The sequence below is a fragment of the Theobroma cacao genome, chromosome 9, assembly GCF_000208745.1.
Source record: "Theobroma cacao cultivar B97-61/B2 chromosome 9, Criollo_cocoa_genome_V2, whole genome shotgun sequence".
Classification (NCBI taxonomy): Eukaryota; Viridiplantae; Streptophyta; class Magnoliopsida; order Malvales; family Malvaceae; genus Theobroma; species Theobroma cacao.
Window position 1 is genome coordinate 2,316,974 of NC_030858.1, and position 16,542 is coordinate 2,333,515.

The following is a 16,542-nucleotide window of genomic DNA, read 5'->3' on the forward strand; positions in this document are numbered from 1 at the left end:
CCTTCTCTGAGCCAGCACACAGATACGATGCAGCACTCTTTAACATTGTTCCCCTATGTTTTCTACACTTTCTACAAACTTCTATAATAATCCATACAATTGACACAAGATAGTCTATCAATTTGGGTCAATAATGAGAAGACTGAGGGGTCGATGTATATCGAAATGCCACACAACAGGAGAAACTTTCTTTAATTTTAAATGCAAAGAGTTAGTACAACTCCGTATTTATTATAATAGTTTATCCTATTTCTTTGGTTAAATACAATTTTATTAGACATACCCCTAAAATAATCTCTATATTAAGATCATTTATTCGATCACCATTTCTTAAATTTTGATTTATGTCTAAATAAACTCTTAATTCTAAAAAAAATTTAATCGTCATTAAGTTTAATATTAGTTGACCATTATCGTTCGCACGGTATATAACTTGGTGAGTTGACGTTGTCAAAAGCTTTTACTTATTTGATCGCATCATCTATTTCATGATTATAAAAATCGTTTTGTAACCAGATTAGTGTGTCAAGTCATGTTGCGTGATTAAAATAGGTTTGTTGGCATTGAGTTTAATGAAAGCTTAATTTTTGTTAAAATTTAAAATTTGTGTAACCTTAAATAAAAATTTGATTATTTATGAATAATTATTTTACAATTTAAAATTATATGTATTTTATATAAAATTATTAGTTAAAAATAAATATAAAATAAGTATTTATATCTAAATTGGGAACAACTTATGTCAAGCCCTAGCACATGATGTAAATATCGCAATCAATTTCATTAGTCATTGTGAAAAAAATTTAGACCCAAGAGCCTCAAGCCTGTTATGACTTTAAAAAGCCCATTTCTCTGTGTTTACAAATGTTTAGCCCAAGGATTGAAACCAATCTTTGAAATCGGGCCCATGGAAGATCAAAGGGTCCGAGTCCGACTCTTTTCCGGTTAGTTATTCGGGTCTGAAGATCCTTAACGTGAAATTGGCACACGGCGATGGAGGAAACAAAATTTTCATTCAAACTGTAAATCGAAACAAAAATGGTGGAAGCAGATTTAATTGACCGGTGAAACCCTTAAACCCAAACCAGATCCACCCACAAGAAAAAGCAAGAGCAGAAAAAAAAAACAGAATGGAGAAGAAACAAAGCAACCCAAAGGAGTGGTTGAATCAAATGGTAGGAGAGCCGTATTATCTCACCCATTTCCTCGCTTTCTTCTCTTATTTCATCGTTCGTAGCTCTGCTTCTCTCGCCCTTTCTGCTCACATCACTCAGCTTCTCTTTTATCGGGTAATTAATCTTTCTCCCCTTACTCTTCTTCCTGCAAGCAAAACCTTTTGTTTTTCTGAACCTTCACAAATTGACATTTTTTGTGTAGGAAATTCAAGCTATTCTGGCATTTTTTATGCTGATTGCATACAAGGTAATCGGAGGAGCTCACTTTACTTTACTTTATAAAAAACCCAAAAACTTGCATTCAAGTAATGTACTGTTCGTTTTTCTCTGCTTTGCAAACAGATGGTAAGAGAAGAAACATGGGAGGCTTTTGTTGCTGATACATTGTTTTTTGGAAAGGTTAGCTTACCTATTTCATTTTCATATTTACGTGTCATTTTAATTATATATGGTTTGCAACTATATTTTTCCTTTCTTTCCAGATTTTTCTTGTTGCCCTTACTCTAATAATGGACTACCACTTGACTTTGTGGTACATAGTGGTGTTTTCAGGTATTATTTTTACTTTTATTGTTGCTTATCCTGCAATGGCAATTTTAAATACTTTGATATATGCAGAAAATGTTAGAACTTTTTATGATTCTGATGTAAATGCAGCTTTATGGTGATAGTGTGTTTTTTTTCTTTTCTTACAGTGATATATGTTTTAACACAGCAACCTCCTTACCAAGAACTAGGTATCTAAAGAATTTCGGTTTGGCTTTCCTTATAATTAGAAGAGTGACTTGCATTGTTTTTTTTAATAGGAATGCTTTTTTCTCTTGTTCCTAATTGAATTTTCTAGGTACTGCTAGTAAATTAACGCCATTGCAATTGGAAGCCTTGCTAACTGAAGGGAACACGTCAAGATTTTGGCTGGTTGGTTTGCAATTTTTCTTAGATTCTTAATATTTAAGAGCATGTAAATGGTAGTTGTGATTATTTCTTTACTGGCTGCAAGCCAGCATTTAAATTGAATCGAAGTGATATCATCTATGTTACTCATTTAATAATATTCTTGCACAATATAAAGGGAATGTTGGTATTATATATGAAGACAGAGATTGCACTGGTATTGATCTTTTATGCTTAAAGAAGTTGTTTGCACAAGGAAGTTCTGCTTAGAGAAGTCAGTTTGTAGACTGAACTTCCTTTGAGGGTCCAAATATGGATACTCATCTCAATTTTCCAATGTTATTTTATTTAATGAACTTGAAACTTCATTTTTTTGGTGGGTGACAACCATGCATGCTTCGGGCAGGTAGAATTCCGTGCTTCATTTTCATCTGGTTGCAGACGTGCAAGTCGGTGCTTTCCTGAGCTGTCAATCACGTATGTTAGTTTTCAAAATCATTGATTCTACTTGGTTATTGCTGTTTTTAAGTTCTTATTAGTATTTGATGCTTCTTTTGGGCAGATATTCAAACAAAAATCTATCATTTGGAATAGTTGATCTTGGACTTTTTCCAAATGCTGCAGAAAAATTTGGAATATCTCCTGGTGGTGAGTTATATTAGTTATGAAGAGTACCCAATTAAGTTCTAGATCCATTGTCACTAATTTTTGAATATTTTTTTTGGTTAAGGGATTTATGTGGTAATCTTGTACTTGCAGGGAGCATGGGACAGCTTCCTACATATATATTATTTGAGAATGCTACGGAGGTCACACGCTTTCCTGAGTTTAATTTTGAAGCAAGGCCTACTCCTCCTATAACTAAGGTAATCTTCTTTATCTATACTTAGTTACAAGGTCCAAAGATATTGGCTGGATTTTCTATTGCAAGTTGTAGATGTGTGAATAAATGAATGAAATATGAAAATTCCAACATATGGCTACAGTTGGCCCAGTTTATTCTGCACTTATGTTTCTTATCAAGGTATCTTGATTTTGATTGCATCGTTCATATTTGGATTTATTTGTGCTGCAGAGGCTTCTTTCTCGCCATTTTGAGCTTGATCGGCATCTTCTTGAATATGTAAACGGAAAATAGCTGATTCATGTAGGCTACACGTATCATTTGCAGACTTGAACTTGTGATTCCTACTTTTTGAATGATTAGAGATGGCCTTACAGCTAAAGAGCACCAGGAACTATTGCAGCCACATTAGGGAGTAGAGAATCAACCGAGCTTCCTGTATAACTACCAAATGGAGGTCAACATTCCTGTTTGTTCCACTTTTCCTCTCATGTAATTGATTGGTGGATTTTGTTATTGGCATTCTTTTAAGTGTAAACGTCAAGAGTGGAATGTGAAAACATGTTTCGGTCTTTGGAATAAGCCTGTGAAAACGTGCTTCATGCTGAATGTTCTGTGTTCCAGCAATTCTTTTCTCATTTTCTTGTTAATGGATAAGCCCTGAAGAAATTGAAGCACCAATTCTAACATTAGCCGCTACATGGACTGACGACAATTCTTCATCCATGTTTAACTTTTTGGCCCTGAAGAAATTCAAGCAACTCATGTCAACTTCTGGGGCTTCTAGGCCTATTCATGGGTTCTAAAGTGAGCATCACGGCCCATATTAGATTCCTCATTTCAATCGTTTTTGCAGTTGCCCTTGCTCTTACATTTTTGGTTTGAGGCTGATAGTATAAGTACATACTAATCATCGGATTAGCGCGTTAATTTCACTTCACTAATCACAGATTGGGCCCACTAGCTTGGGTACACTTAATAAATAAATAAATAAGGAGATTTGCATCTCGCAAAGTGCCGCCGCCGAATATTCTCCTTTTTCAATGGAAAAAAGAAAAGAGAGTAAAAAATAGTAAAAGTTTAAAAAAAAAAAACATGAAAGAGAGGTAATGGCAGTACCAAATCATTATCAACCAGCTGGGCCAGGAGTGGGCCAAATCCTCTATTTCCGCGCCGCAGTGTGGGCCCCTCCATTTCCTTGTCGGCCCACGCTCAGGCCGTCCCACTCGGCTCGCACTTTTTCTCACTCCCCTCCCCACCTCCCCCATTTTTACCTGTGCTTGGCGTGCCCTTCCCTTCTGCCCCGGGCTTTGCTTCTTCTCAAAGTTTTAAGCTTATTATACTGCTCCTAAGCTGCTACTAAGTACACTACTCCCATATGGAAATAGCAAAAGATCAAATTAAAAAATCATCTAAATTTTGCTGCCACCTGCTTGGGTGCGTGACTCACATGATTTCCAACATCCTCTAAATCCCATTTTTTTTATTAACCCAAAACATTGCTCTATCAATTTTTATTAACAATATGCATTGGACTATCAATCTACTCATACTTTAATTACACGCTTCCTCTTCTTCACTTCTCACTTATTTTATCAACATACCTATATTAATACGTAATACTCATTATTAATTACAATATCATTTATAAATTATAAATCATAAAGTTATCAAATTCAAATCTTACTATTATAATGAGATAAGACACATTTCATTCCATTGTTAAGCTGGGTCACGTTTTATTTTATTTGGGGGGTAACTCTTTGTAATCTTTGTTACAGATTTTGAAGACGGTGGAGGGCAGGGGGCAGGGAGACATGGGGAGGTGGTGTCACAGTAAAGAAGAAGAAGGGAAGGGAAGTGTGTGAACAAAGTCCGTTACGTTGACGAAACACCAAGTCACGCTTCCCTAACCGGCGATAGAGAGAGAATGCCTCGTTTTTTAGGCGCCCAACTCTGACACGCCGAAAGATGGCGACACGCGTACTGTTTTTAGTGGTCCCCGTTCCTCCGCCCACTCAGCCATGCTCCTCTCCTTGTGCACATACAGCTTAGTGGTCCCCTTTTTTTTTTTTGACACTTGGGGGGAAAAAACAAAAATTACCCCAAACAAGTGATTTAAAGCCTGGGGGGGGACAAAAAGCTTGATTAGTAGTTCAAAATGTTTGGCTTAATTAACGAGGAAAATGATTGATTTTAGATTAGATATATACATATGATTATTTAAGTTTGATATATGTTAGTACTACTTAAATAGATTAAACTTTAATATACAAATTGGCATAACATAAATGGTCTTTATTCTTACAAGTTACGCTGCAAATTTATAATATTTTGAATTGAATAATTTTTAAAGAAAAACACATATTAAAAATATTTTCTAAAATATGTACTATGATTTTTTTTTTCAAAATTTAAAGTTATTTTATTGATAAATTTCAAATAAAAACAAAAATTATATGACGTCTATTAACTAAATATTAATATCAAGTTTTTGTAGACATTGAATATCGATTTGTATAAACTTATCTGTTTAATCATTAACTTTTTTATAATTATGTTGAATTTGTCACATTTCCAATTGAGATTTTATGTTTGTTAAATTTATATACTATATATGGCATGTATATTAATGTTTGATCTTTATACAACACTATTTAAATTGGAGTTTAAAAAGTTAAAAAGTTGGATCTGTAATTCTTTACTTAAAAGTTGAACTCTATTTTTAGAAAGATAATAAACTGAGGTGAAAACATCACCAAAGTCAATGCAAGAGCGTGGTTTGCTCTCGTTTCGCAGCGCGTGAGGTAAAGCCATATGATATTTTTAAGGTGAAAAAAGGGGTTAAATAAGTTGTGAAAAAAAGGCAAAGAAAAAAAAAATATGGTACACCTGGGTGGCTGGTAAGGTGCACGTTGTAAAGCGAAGGGGGAGAGTCCTTCACGCGTGCGGGGGCCACACACACGATGGGTCCCCCAAGTGTGGACCACAGCCCCGGATATAGTCAGCTGGCGTCAACCTCACGTTACAATCACTCGTGGCACACCTGTCGAATTTCCATTCGCTGCTCCTAAATTTCAAAATAAAAAAAAAGCATTTAAAAATTTGAGCGCAATCTTCTTAGTGGCACCGTTTTCTATGGAACAAGCGCCAGTGGCGGGGTCTGTTAGAACTTTTACTAGCCCCCCCTCCCCTTCCCTCTTTTTGCTTTTTTTAACAGCCGTTGACATATTGCAACAAAATGGGTTAAACCATTAAATAATTCACCACTAAACAACACGAAATCACCTTTTGTGTTAAGCCATCCATGTCCTATTCCACCTTAGATTAAAAAGACTTGGTACAACACTAATGGGGCGCATTAAGGCTTTTAGGACTAATACTAACAAACCTATAAAATTTTTTGGGATTAATTAAATTAATCAAAAATATTTTAAAAATAAAGACGCGTAATTTAATCTATCTTTGGTAGAGGATTAAAGTCTAAGTAAGTATGCGGAGTGGTCGAAAAATCAAACACCACTTAGGTTGGTCTGCCATTGCTTGGTTTTTAAACCAATTGCTTAAGTGACAGGAAATTAAGGTTTAGATTTTTCTTTGGTTTGCTGTATAACTCATGTTTGAGGGGAGACGCGGAAGGATAAGGGGGAGTTTTGAAATGGTGATTGTTGAGATGACCTTTCATTGACTTAGGCAAAATCCTCTTTTCTTGAGTGGCATTGACTCGTTTACTCTTTTGAAAGAGATAGTTCCACAGAAAAAGGTGTATTCCCTTGCCAAGTCTTTAAGTGATTAGCTCTCAAGATGTGTTATAATGAGACTTGGCAAAGTATACCAACTTTTTTTGTTGGATTGGAAACATTTGGTCTACGATTCTATCCTTTTTTTTTTGTTGCTTAGGTATAATTTCACCTTTACTGACTAAGATTTATCGTTTCTTAATTTAAAGTATATTCATTCTTTGATATATAAAATAATAATTTTGATTTAAAATTTTAATATTTAACATATCAAATGTAAAGTTTGAATGATGGGATTTTAATTTATTTCAAATATTAATGTAAGTAATGTATAAAGAACAACATAACAAAAACTTTTGAAACTATAGAAATGACAAAAAAAGAAAAAAAAAAAAAAACAAAGTATACTTCACATTTACCTTGTAGTCGGAGTCGGTACGCCATTGAAAGCCAATAAAATAGACTTGTTCTTTCTACATTCAAACATAAAAAAAAGTCATTAATCACGTCAAATCGGGATACAATTCCATTCCTTAAGGTGCTGATGGGGGTTTTTGACCAGCAACATACATATTCATATCAATAAGAAATACAGAAACTATATTGAATTCTTAATTTCTCCTTGTCCTATTGTTTGACCAAGCCCTTTCCTCGTACTAGCCACTTGGTTGGAAGCTTGGGAAAAAAAGAATTCCAAGCCTAAACATTTTACTACATTCATTTTACCCTTTTAGTAGTTATATTTTTCCTTGTTTATTTTTGGGTACCTAATATAATTGCATACCAGTAGTAGCTAGGGGAATTAATGATGAATGAAATATGGCTATAAATTATAGCGTTGAAAACAAGGTTGGGAGCAATCTTTTGGCTAGCATCCAAGGAAAAAGATTGAGGCATATATTTGATTATGTCACAATGTAAGGGAGTTAAAATGATGATGATGAGAGAGGAAAGGTGGTGATATGTTATCAGAAATGGAGGCCGCATGCAAACACCTTCATAATTTTTGTCCTCTTTACTCACGCCCCATGCAATCCTTCTTTTTTCTTTTCCTCTATGTTTTTTTTTTGTCAAAATCTTCACTTATTACTTATAATCTTAACGTATTGGATATTAAAAATTTAGATATGAATATTCTCGTTTTATATGTATAAGAAATGATATTATAATCTCAAAAATTAAGAAAATTTTGGGCCGACCAGTTGTTTAATTTATGAGCATGGGAGAGTGTGTATGGTTATTGCATTTGGTTTGAATTAATTCCTTCATTGAAGTAAAACTTTATGTAAAAAAAGAATGGCATTAGGGTAAGATGGAGGGCAGTTCCGTCTTAGAAGAAGATTGGGAAGAGCACGCGCTGAAACTGAGAGTGTGGATTCTATAAAGTCCATCCTCTAATGCAGAGAGAGAGAGAGAGAGAAAGAGAGGGCTTTTTTAAGTTTGAAAGAGGGAAAGGAAAACCAAAGACAGCATAGGAGAGTGCAAGAAAAGAAAGCAGCTTATGCTTATCGCAGCAGAAGGAACAGGAAAAACCAAAGCCAAAGCTACAAAAGTAAAAAATGAGAGGAGGGAGAGGGGGAGAAGTAAGATTATGATGTGAAAACAAAACAAAGTCTGATATTCTGTCTGGTATTAAGGGGTCTCTCCTTCCTTTTAACGCCACCCCATCATCTCCCCTTTCGCAACCAAATCCCAATATCAAATCAATCTTCCTTTCTCTCTCTCCCTGCTTGTCTGTCTTTTTTTCTTTTCCTTAAACAACCATCTTTCATAATATAACACCACACCCAGAGAGAGAGAGAGAAATAGAAACCTTCTCTTTCGTCCTTCTTTCCTTGTTTGAGTGTTCATCATCAACAGCAACAACAGCTGTTTCTCTTTTGAACATGTTCCGAAGGTTTCGCCAAATAAAGCTCTTCATTCATTTCTAGAGTGTGCGCCCCCAGCGAAAACACAAAAGCTAAAAACCCAAAGCAAATTCAGAGTTTGCTCGAGAAGGAGACGACTTTTTTTTTTTTTTTGTTCTTGGAGAATTTGGAATGGATTTTTGAGGTCTCGCCGGTGATCCGTTCGTGTCCCAAAGTTCCCGAAGAGAACGGTAAGCAATCTTCATTACTTCTTTTTACTACCATGTTTTTACGTGCTTTTGAAATGAATCATTCGTTTTTTGTTTTGTTTGTTTCTAAAAAGTTGTTGTTGTTTCGATGGGATAGAAGTGATGATGGCGGTGACCTCATCCTGCAAAGAGGGGAACAAGATAGCAATGGATAATGGCAAGTATGTGAGGTACACGCCCGAGCAAGTCGACGCTTTAGAACGCCTCTACCATGAATGTCCTAAGCCCAGCTCCATGCGTCGCCAACAGCTCATTCGTGAGTGCCCCATTCTCGCCAACATCGAGCCCAAACAGATCAAAGTTTGGTTCCAAAATCGTAGGTAAGTAACCTACCTTCATACTAAATTGTGTCGAAACTTTTGATATTTTCATCTTTCAAACATATAGTGCAGCCAGAGATATCTGCATACGTCTACTAAGTTTTACTGGTTTTATTAAATATAGCGGTGTAGTGACTTTGGGATTTTTTGAATTTGTTTCTTCGTCACAGATGTAGAGAAAAACAACGGAAAGAGGCGTCACGCCTCCAAGCTGTGAACAGGAAGTTGACAGCTATGAATAAACTGTTAATGGAGGAGAATGATAGGTTACAGAAACAAGTCTCAGAGCTAGTTTATGAAAACAGCTATTTCCGCCAACAGACTCAAAATGTAAGTCCTTGATCTTCCCTTTGATGTAGAAGAGATTAATCTACAAATCAAATTATTAAGCTCATCGTAATTCTTTAGAGATTAAAATTTCCTTCTTTTGTAGTTTCTAATTAATAAGCTTGTGTTAAGTTAAACTGATCAGCCTTTGTCCTCAATGCATAAGATAACAACCCTTAACATAATTTGAACCCGTTCCTTGTACTTGAAATAGCTCAAGTCTAAAAGGAAACAACGTCAAATATTTGATTTGCTTTGAATAAGTAGTATTATTATCGAAATTGGAGTTTTTAATGTTTGATTGTTGTTGCAGGCGACCCTAGCCACCACAGATACAAGCTGCGAATCAGTGGTGACGAGTGGTCAACACCATTTGACTCCTCAGCATCCTCCAAGGGATGCCAGCCCTGCAGGGTTAGTGGGAATTTTTCGCTGTTTCACTCCCATTGTTGTGTCCCTTTCTCATTCCTCGTTTCTCTATAAAATTAAACCTTTGGTTTTTGCTGTATATGCTTATGCGCCTTGTGCTTTTGTATTCTTTCTAGACTTTTGTCCATTGCAGAGGAAACTTTAACAGAGTTTCTTTCAAAGGCCACTGGAACTGCTGTGGAGTGGGTCCAAATGCCTGGGATGAAGGTTACTTCTCTCTCTCTCTCTCTACTGTCATTATTCTTTTATTCTTTGCTACTCCTATTAAACTATACTCCATTAGTCCTTGTCATTTTCGAGAATATCTAATATAAAGTACAAAATCTTGCTAATCTTCCTGGCAACATCAAATACCATATATGTGTTATGTCAATATCTTGGACAACCCCACTATCCCACCTTCTCTATTGGATAATATTTCCCTCTTTCTCATTACTATTTTCTAATTTTTAATCAATTCCTATAAATTCATGACAACCCATTAGTTTCAAAAGATCTCTCCTGGAAAACTTAATCCCTTGCTTATTAATAATTAATCAGTTAACCGTAAAGATGAAAAAGCAGAACCAAGGGGGGTAATTGCAATATAGTATTCCCTTATGAAACGTCATCCAGACATGGCTTTGTCTTATTATCAAACTCTTAATAGTTTCCTGTTTTTCCTTTTATGGAACAACAGAACTTTAATTAAATGATAATCCAATATCAACAAGCTAAATTAATTAACAAAAGAACATCTTTGAGACTTTTTTTTTTAATGAATAGTAGTCCTGAATACCTTCCGTTTTACAATTACATACTAATAACTTTCTTATCTGTGCAGCCTGGTCCGGATTCCATTGGAATCGTTGCTATTTCTCATGGTTGCACTGGAGTGGCAGCACGTGCATGCGGCCTCGTGGGACTAGATCCTACAAGAGTAAGTTCGTTTTTGCTTTCTGCTGAGAGCGCATTACTTGGTTTAAATTTCGTGAAGAATAAGCTGATGATTTTTTATTTCTCATGCAGGTCGCTGAAATCCTTAAAGATCGGCCTTCATGGTTCCGTGATTGCCGAGCTGTGGATGTTATGAACGTGTTGTCCACTGGAAATGGTGGGACCATTGAACTGCTTTATATGCAGGTAGGCTCCCATTTTTCTTCCTTTTAATTTGCCACTAAAGTCTGGAATTTTAATGGTGCAATTTCTCATAGTTAAAGTTTCAAAATTTGGTTGCCTTCTTCTAGCTTTACGCGCCAACAACGTTGGCACCAGCTCGTGACTTCTGGTTGCTGCGCTACACGTCTGTTTTGGAGGATGGTAGTCTTGTGGTATGTTTACTATGCAGCTTTTGCAATTTGTTTGCCTTAGTGTTGTCAGAAAGTTTCAGCTGTCTGATTGTTATCATGATATGCTTCTTAGGTATGTGAAAGATCACTTAACAACACTCAGAATGGTCCAAGCATACCGCCAGCAGCAAATTTTGTGAGAGCAGAAATGCTTCCTAGTGGTTATCTGATTAGACCTTGTGAAGGGGGTGGATCCATCATTCACATAGTTGATCACATGGATTTGGAGGTATGTGAATCACCTTGCTTCCATTGTGAAACATAGACATTTTGTCTGCATTGGGCAACAGTTTTAATGTTCTAATTGCTTATATGTAGCCTTGGAGTGTTCCTGAAGTGTTGCGCCCCCTTTATGAGTCGTCAACTTTACTTGCTCAGAAGACAACAATGGCGGTAAAACTATTCTTTTCATCTTAACTTTGAGTTAGTATATCTTTCTGCTTTTAGAGAACCTTATTTTTTTTCTTTGCCATGAAAAATGCAAAAATTTGAAGAAAACAACTAGTATGTTGTGCCAAGAATAATTGAATAAGATTTAGGTGACTAAACTAAGACATTAACTTGTATATTGTGCAGGCTTTGCGTCATTTGAGGCAGATATCTCAAGAAATATCTCAGCCAAATGTTACTGGTTGGGGGCGAAGACCTGCAGCTCTTCGTGCACTTAGTCAGAAATTGAGCAAGTATGTTCATCCAACTCTTCTCGATTCACATTGTTTGTGCAATAGTAGATTGATTCTTGATAGGTGGCAATCTGACACATTCTATTCTCCAGAGGCTTTAATGAGGCTGTTAATGGATTTACTGATGAAGGATGGTCAATGTTGGAAAGTGATGGTGTTGATGATGTTACCCTCCTTGTGAACTCATCTCCTGGCAAGATGATGGGCATAAACCTTTCCTATAGTAATGGATTTCCTTCAATGGGCAATGCGGTTCTATGTGCCAAAGCATCCATGTTATTGCAGGTGAGTTTCTAATTGTGTTGCAAGTATGTCAATCACAGCAGAAGATGTAGGGATATGAAACAAAGCAAAACTGGGTTTGTAAAGTTGAATATAACCAGACATAGTTGAAGTTTACCAAAAAAATAGTGGTTTGAGAAAGATGAAAAATAATCATGTAGTCTTGGGCTCTTGGATCTTTGTTGGGTGAGTTGCACTGAGCAAAGAACTCTTGCAGTGCTCGGAACTGACCTTATAGATTATTCAGCTTTTCATCTATGAATCCTGTCAAACATGTTTCATATTGTTTAAACATCTGCTTCATTCTATTTGTAGAATGTGCCTCCAGCAATACTTCTTAGATTCTTGCGAGAACATCGATCAGAGTGGGCAGACAGTGGTATTGATGCTTACTCTGCTGCTGCTGTCAAAGCTGGTCCCTGTAGCTTGCCAGTGTCTCGAGGTGGAAGTTTTGGGGGTCAGGTCATTCTTCCACTGGCTCACACGATTGAGCATGAAGAGGTAAGTAACATGATAGTGAATTTTGGCACTTACATTATAGTCCTAAGTTTCAATTAAAAAGTATCCTAAAAATTGCTATCACTCTTTTGTTATAGTTCATGGAGGTCATCAAGCTTGAAAATATGGGCCACTATCGTGACGACATGATCATGCCTGGTGATATCTTCCTATTGCAGGTACTTAAGCTTTCACCAATCATCCCCTAAAAATCCAAAAAAAAAAAAACTGATGTAATCTTTAGTTTGCTCATTAAACTCTTCAATTGTTTTTTATTGTTGATTTATGCTTTTTCTTGTTGTATGAATCTCTCAGCTTTGTAGTGGTGTTGATGAGAATGCGGTTGGCACCTGTGCTGAACTCATCTTTGCTCCCATTGATGCCTCATTCTCTGACGATGCACCTATAATTCCTTCTGGTTTCCGCATCATCCCCCTTGATTCTGGAATGGTATGTGTTTATCATGTTTGATATTATATAAGATTATATCTTTCATTGGCCTTTTTTTGCTTTGTTTTAATTTTTATTGAAGCTAATTGAATTTAAATCTAATGTAGGATGCCTCTAGTCCAAATCGTACACTTGACCTTGCCTCTACTCTTGAAGTTGGAGCTGCCGGAAACAGAGCAACTGGTGATCATTCTGGTCGTTGTGGGAGCACAAAATCTGTGATGACAATAGCATTCCAATTTGTGTATGAGATCCACCTTCAAGAAAATGTGGCAACCATGGCTCGACAGTATGTCCGTAGTATTATTGCCTCTGTTCAAAGGGTAGCATTGGCACTATCTCCCTCCCGCTTTGGCTCTCTTGCTGATTTTCGGACACCTCCTGGTACTCCTGAAGCACAGACACTAGGTCGTTGGATTTGTGACAGTTATAGGTGTGTCCTTTTTTATTCATTTTTATCCCATTCCCCAGAACTCTGGACCTAATTTTTAGTTGTTAATATGAGTATGCCATTTTGTATTTATGTTTACCAATATTTCTTGATTGTTGATCTTTTTACAGGTGCTATCTGGGGGTAGAGCTGCTAAAAAATGAAGGAAGTGAATCCATTCTAAAAATGCTTTGGCATCATACAGATGCAGTTCTGTGCTGCTCTTTGAAGGTATTTATATAAAAGTTTGATTGTTTTTTCTCCTAAGCGAATCATGGTCCTTTGGAATCAAGTTATATGTTAGCTTTATAAGCCACATCCTGGGACGAGTCCCAAGATATTCTGGAAATTGTTCTTCTTGGTAACACATTATAGTTTTCATCCTCTTCCTAGCTGCTTATGTGCTTTTACTTAGCTATAATTGCAGAAAGAATACTTAGTAATGACTGGAAAGAATTGTTAATTAGACTGTTGATGCCAGTTTGCTTTCCTGTAAAAGCTTTCCTTACCCTTCTCTTTTACTGTTTCTTTATTGTCTCCTCATCTTACTGCTAACACCTAGCATTATAAAGTATAACCTACTTGGTAATATATGCAGGCACTGCCAGTTTTTACATTTGCCAATCAAGCAGGACTTGACATGCTTGAAACAACCTTGGTAGCACTTCAGGACATAAGTTTGGAAAAGATTTTTGATGAGAATGGACGAAAGGCCCTGTTTGCAGAGTTCCCACAAGTAATGCAGCAGGTATAATATTCTTTGAAATGAATGACATATTGGCACAAAAAAAAATATGTAGATAAATAGAAAAGATGAAGAAAATCTGAAATCTTCATCGCCATGAGGAAACATCTGGTTATTAACTTATTATTCAGTCTTACAACTACAATGCATATGTGATATAACACAAGTGGTGATTCACTTCTTACATTAAGGTCCTATTGTATTTGGAAATTATGCTAAAGTGAGTCCATTAGCTTATATCAGTCTCAACCACAATTACCAGCTAGAGCTAAGGTGCACTGGAATGGGATGTTAAATGGGAAATTGAATTATAAGCAAGAGACATTCTGCATGATTGGTTACCTGCAAAAGAACTATTTTAATTGTCAGCTTGCACTTTGCTTGCGCTAGATTTGATTATATGGATGAAAAGAATTGTCACCGACTCAAAAGTTTTATCTTTAAATCGATAGCTGTTCATTTGAGATATATAGTTGATTATTGTTTCCCCTCTGTTCTGGTTTCTGGTGCAGCAGGGTTTTATGTGCCTTCAAGGTGGTATCTGCTTGTCAAGCATGGGGAGGCCAGTCTCCTATGAGAGAGCAGTTGCTTGGAAAGTGGTAAATGATGAAGAAAATGCTCACTGTATCTGCTTCATGTTCATCAACTGGTCTTTTGTATGAAAATTTGAACAGAAGATAGGATATATAGATCAAAAGTAGATTAGAAGAAGCTCCTTTTTCTTTTTTAGTCTTTTTAGTATGGAGAAACCTTTAAGTGATATGATACTGTTACAAGGATGTTGCACCAAATGGTATCTGGGGCCTCGATTTTGGTTACCCCATTTTTTGTATTTGCTTCATGCTTAATTGATTGATCAGTATCGTTGCCCCCCTCTTTATGCTCCCTTTTCCATGTTTCCTTCTTTGTTCTGAAAAGTTGATCATGGCCTCCTCTTTGCTCGTTTTAATATTAAGATGTCACATCACTGTTTGTATGTCTATATGCCTATACATGATTAGGGACCTTTAATAAGCTTCACATTGTAGAATTTCCTGTCTCATTTTGCCCTTTGTTTTATTGGATGGTTTGCTTTCTCCATCCAATCATGGTTGAACGCGGATCCCTAGAAATGGACTGTGACCCCTCTTCAATAATGCTTCTGGTCTTTTTCTTCCTTCTGCTACATCTCTTGAACTGTTGCAGAAAAAGTCAAGAGCCTATGACACTACCACTCTTGTAATGCAAAAAGACCTAACTCAACCTTTTGATTTTCTCCCCTCAAATCCAATGCCTGTTATTAATCTATCTTGCTTACTCAGACATTTCATTAACTTCATTTAATGGAAAGAAAAAGGGTTAAAAAGGATAGTAAGAATAAGGAAAAGACCCAACGGGTGCCAGTGATGGATTTAGTGTATTAAGGTTTATTCTTAGGTTCTACTAAGCACATCCCCATTAAGAATCTCACCTGATATGAAGACAATGCAAGTGTTGACACATATATGTCATTCTCCTGTGAAAATGCTTTACAAAAGAGCAAGAAGTTGAGCATCTAACATGGGTATCTAGGAATGGATCCCATGATATTACTCAACCCATTTTTTTATACCTTAAATGGCAAATACGTCTGTCAAATCTGATATAGCTGATAAACAAAGCTTCTTGAAATGTGTAACCAGATAAGGAATCATCAACCCCACCATGATGAAGCTGTCCAACTTCTTTTGATCCTTTCGCTTCAGATTCAATACTGGGCATGACCCTTTATCCCTTTTTCCTTTCTCTTCCCCAATGTGGAGCAGCACCATGTTATAGGATTGGAAGACAAGAACATGTCATCTCCCAAGTCCCAACTCATAATGTGCTTTGCTAAAGACTTCCACTAAAATAATATGATTATCAAATGTTCCATATCCTTCCATTCCTTAGACTTGTTTCCATAAACTAACCTAGCAAGTGGTCCAAGTACACTTGATCATTAGAGATATTTTATCCATGCTTATTGACCAATTCACTTTCTTTTGATCCTTTCCACAAAGAATTAGCCTATTTAAAGACTGAAGAATGATGCAGTCTTATCATCTGTATATTCTTCCCCTTTATGTTTGAATCATTGGTCTAAATTTCCTTCACATCTTCAGTCAATGTCAATCCTTGTAAACTGTTAGTCAATTAATGAATTGGGAAGTTGTCAGTTATCACTCTCATCTTCATCCACTAATGATTTCAGGATTATTCCGTTCTTTGAACAAAATTTAAACCTTACATCTATGAAGTACCTCTCTTACCTACTCCACTA

General features: G+C 36.2%; 2 protein-coding genes across 3 annotated transcripts; both read left to right on the forward strand.

Annotated features, from left to right (window-relative positions):
• LOC18587986 (thioredoxin-related transmembrane protein 2) lies at nucleotides 959-3,522 on the forward strand. Its single transcript, XM_007012088.2, has 10 exons — nucleotides 959-1,289; nucleotides 1,378-1,422; nucleotides 1,518-1,574; nucleotides 1,658-1,727; nucleotides 1,871-1,912; nucleotides 2,020-2,093; nucleotides 2,476-2,546; nucleotides 2,632-2,717; nucleotides 2,829-2,935; nucleotides 3,145-3,522. Exons 1-10 carry the CDS (start codon nucleotides 1,131-1,133, stop codon nucleotides 3,205-3,207), a joined length of 774 nt encoding a protein of 257 aa, XP_007012150.1. The 5' UTR covers nucleotides 959-1,130; the 3' UTR covers nucleotides 3,208-3,522.
• On the forward strand, nucleotides 8,130-15,141 carry LOC18587987 (homeobox-leucine zipper protein ATHB-8). Of its 2 annotated transcripts, none has more exons than XM_018128333.1 (19): nucleotides 8,130-8,751; nucleotides 8,867-9,089; nucleotides 9,260-9,419; nucleotides 9,730-9,830; nucleotides 9,962-10,052; nucleotides 10,669-10,764; nucleotides 10,854-10,967; nucleotides 11,072-11,155; nucleotides 11,247-11,402; nucleotides 11,492-11,566; nucleotides 11,750-11,856; nucleotides 11,949-12,141; nucleotides 12,454-12,639; nucleotides 12,735-12,815; nucleotides 12,952-13,086; nucleotides 13,194-13,519; nucleotides 13,648-13,747; nucleotides 14,115-14,264; nucleotides 14,777-15,141. In XM_018128333.1, the coding sequence occupies exons 2-19, from the start codon at nucleotides 8,872-8,874 to the stop codon at nucleotides 14,921-14,923; spliced, it is 2,520 nt and encodes an 839-aa protein (XP_017983822.1). In that variant the 5' UTR covers nucleotides 8,130-8,751; nucleotides 8,867-8,871; the 3' UTR covers nucleotides 14,924-15,141. The 2 variants fall into 2 exon arrangements, with proteins under 2 accessions (XP_017983822.1, XP_007012154.2); XM_007012092.2 differs by having other exon boundaries at nucleotides 8,870-9,089.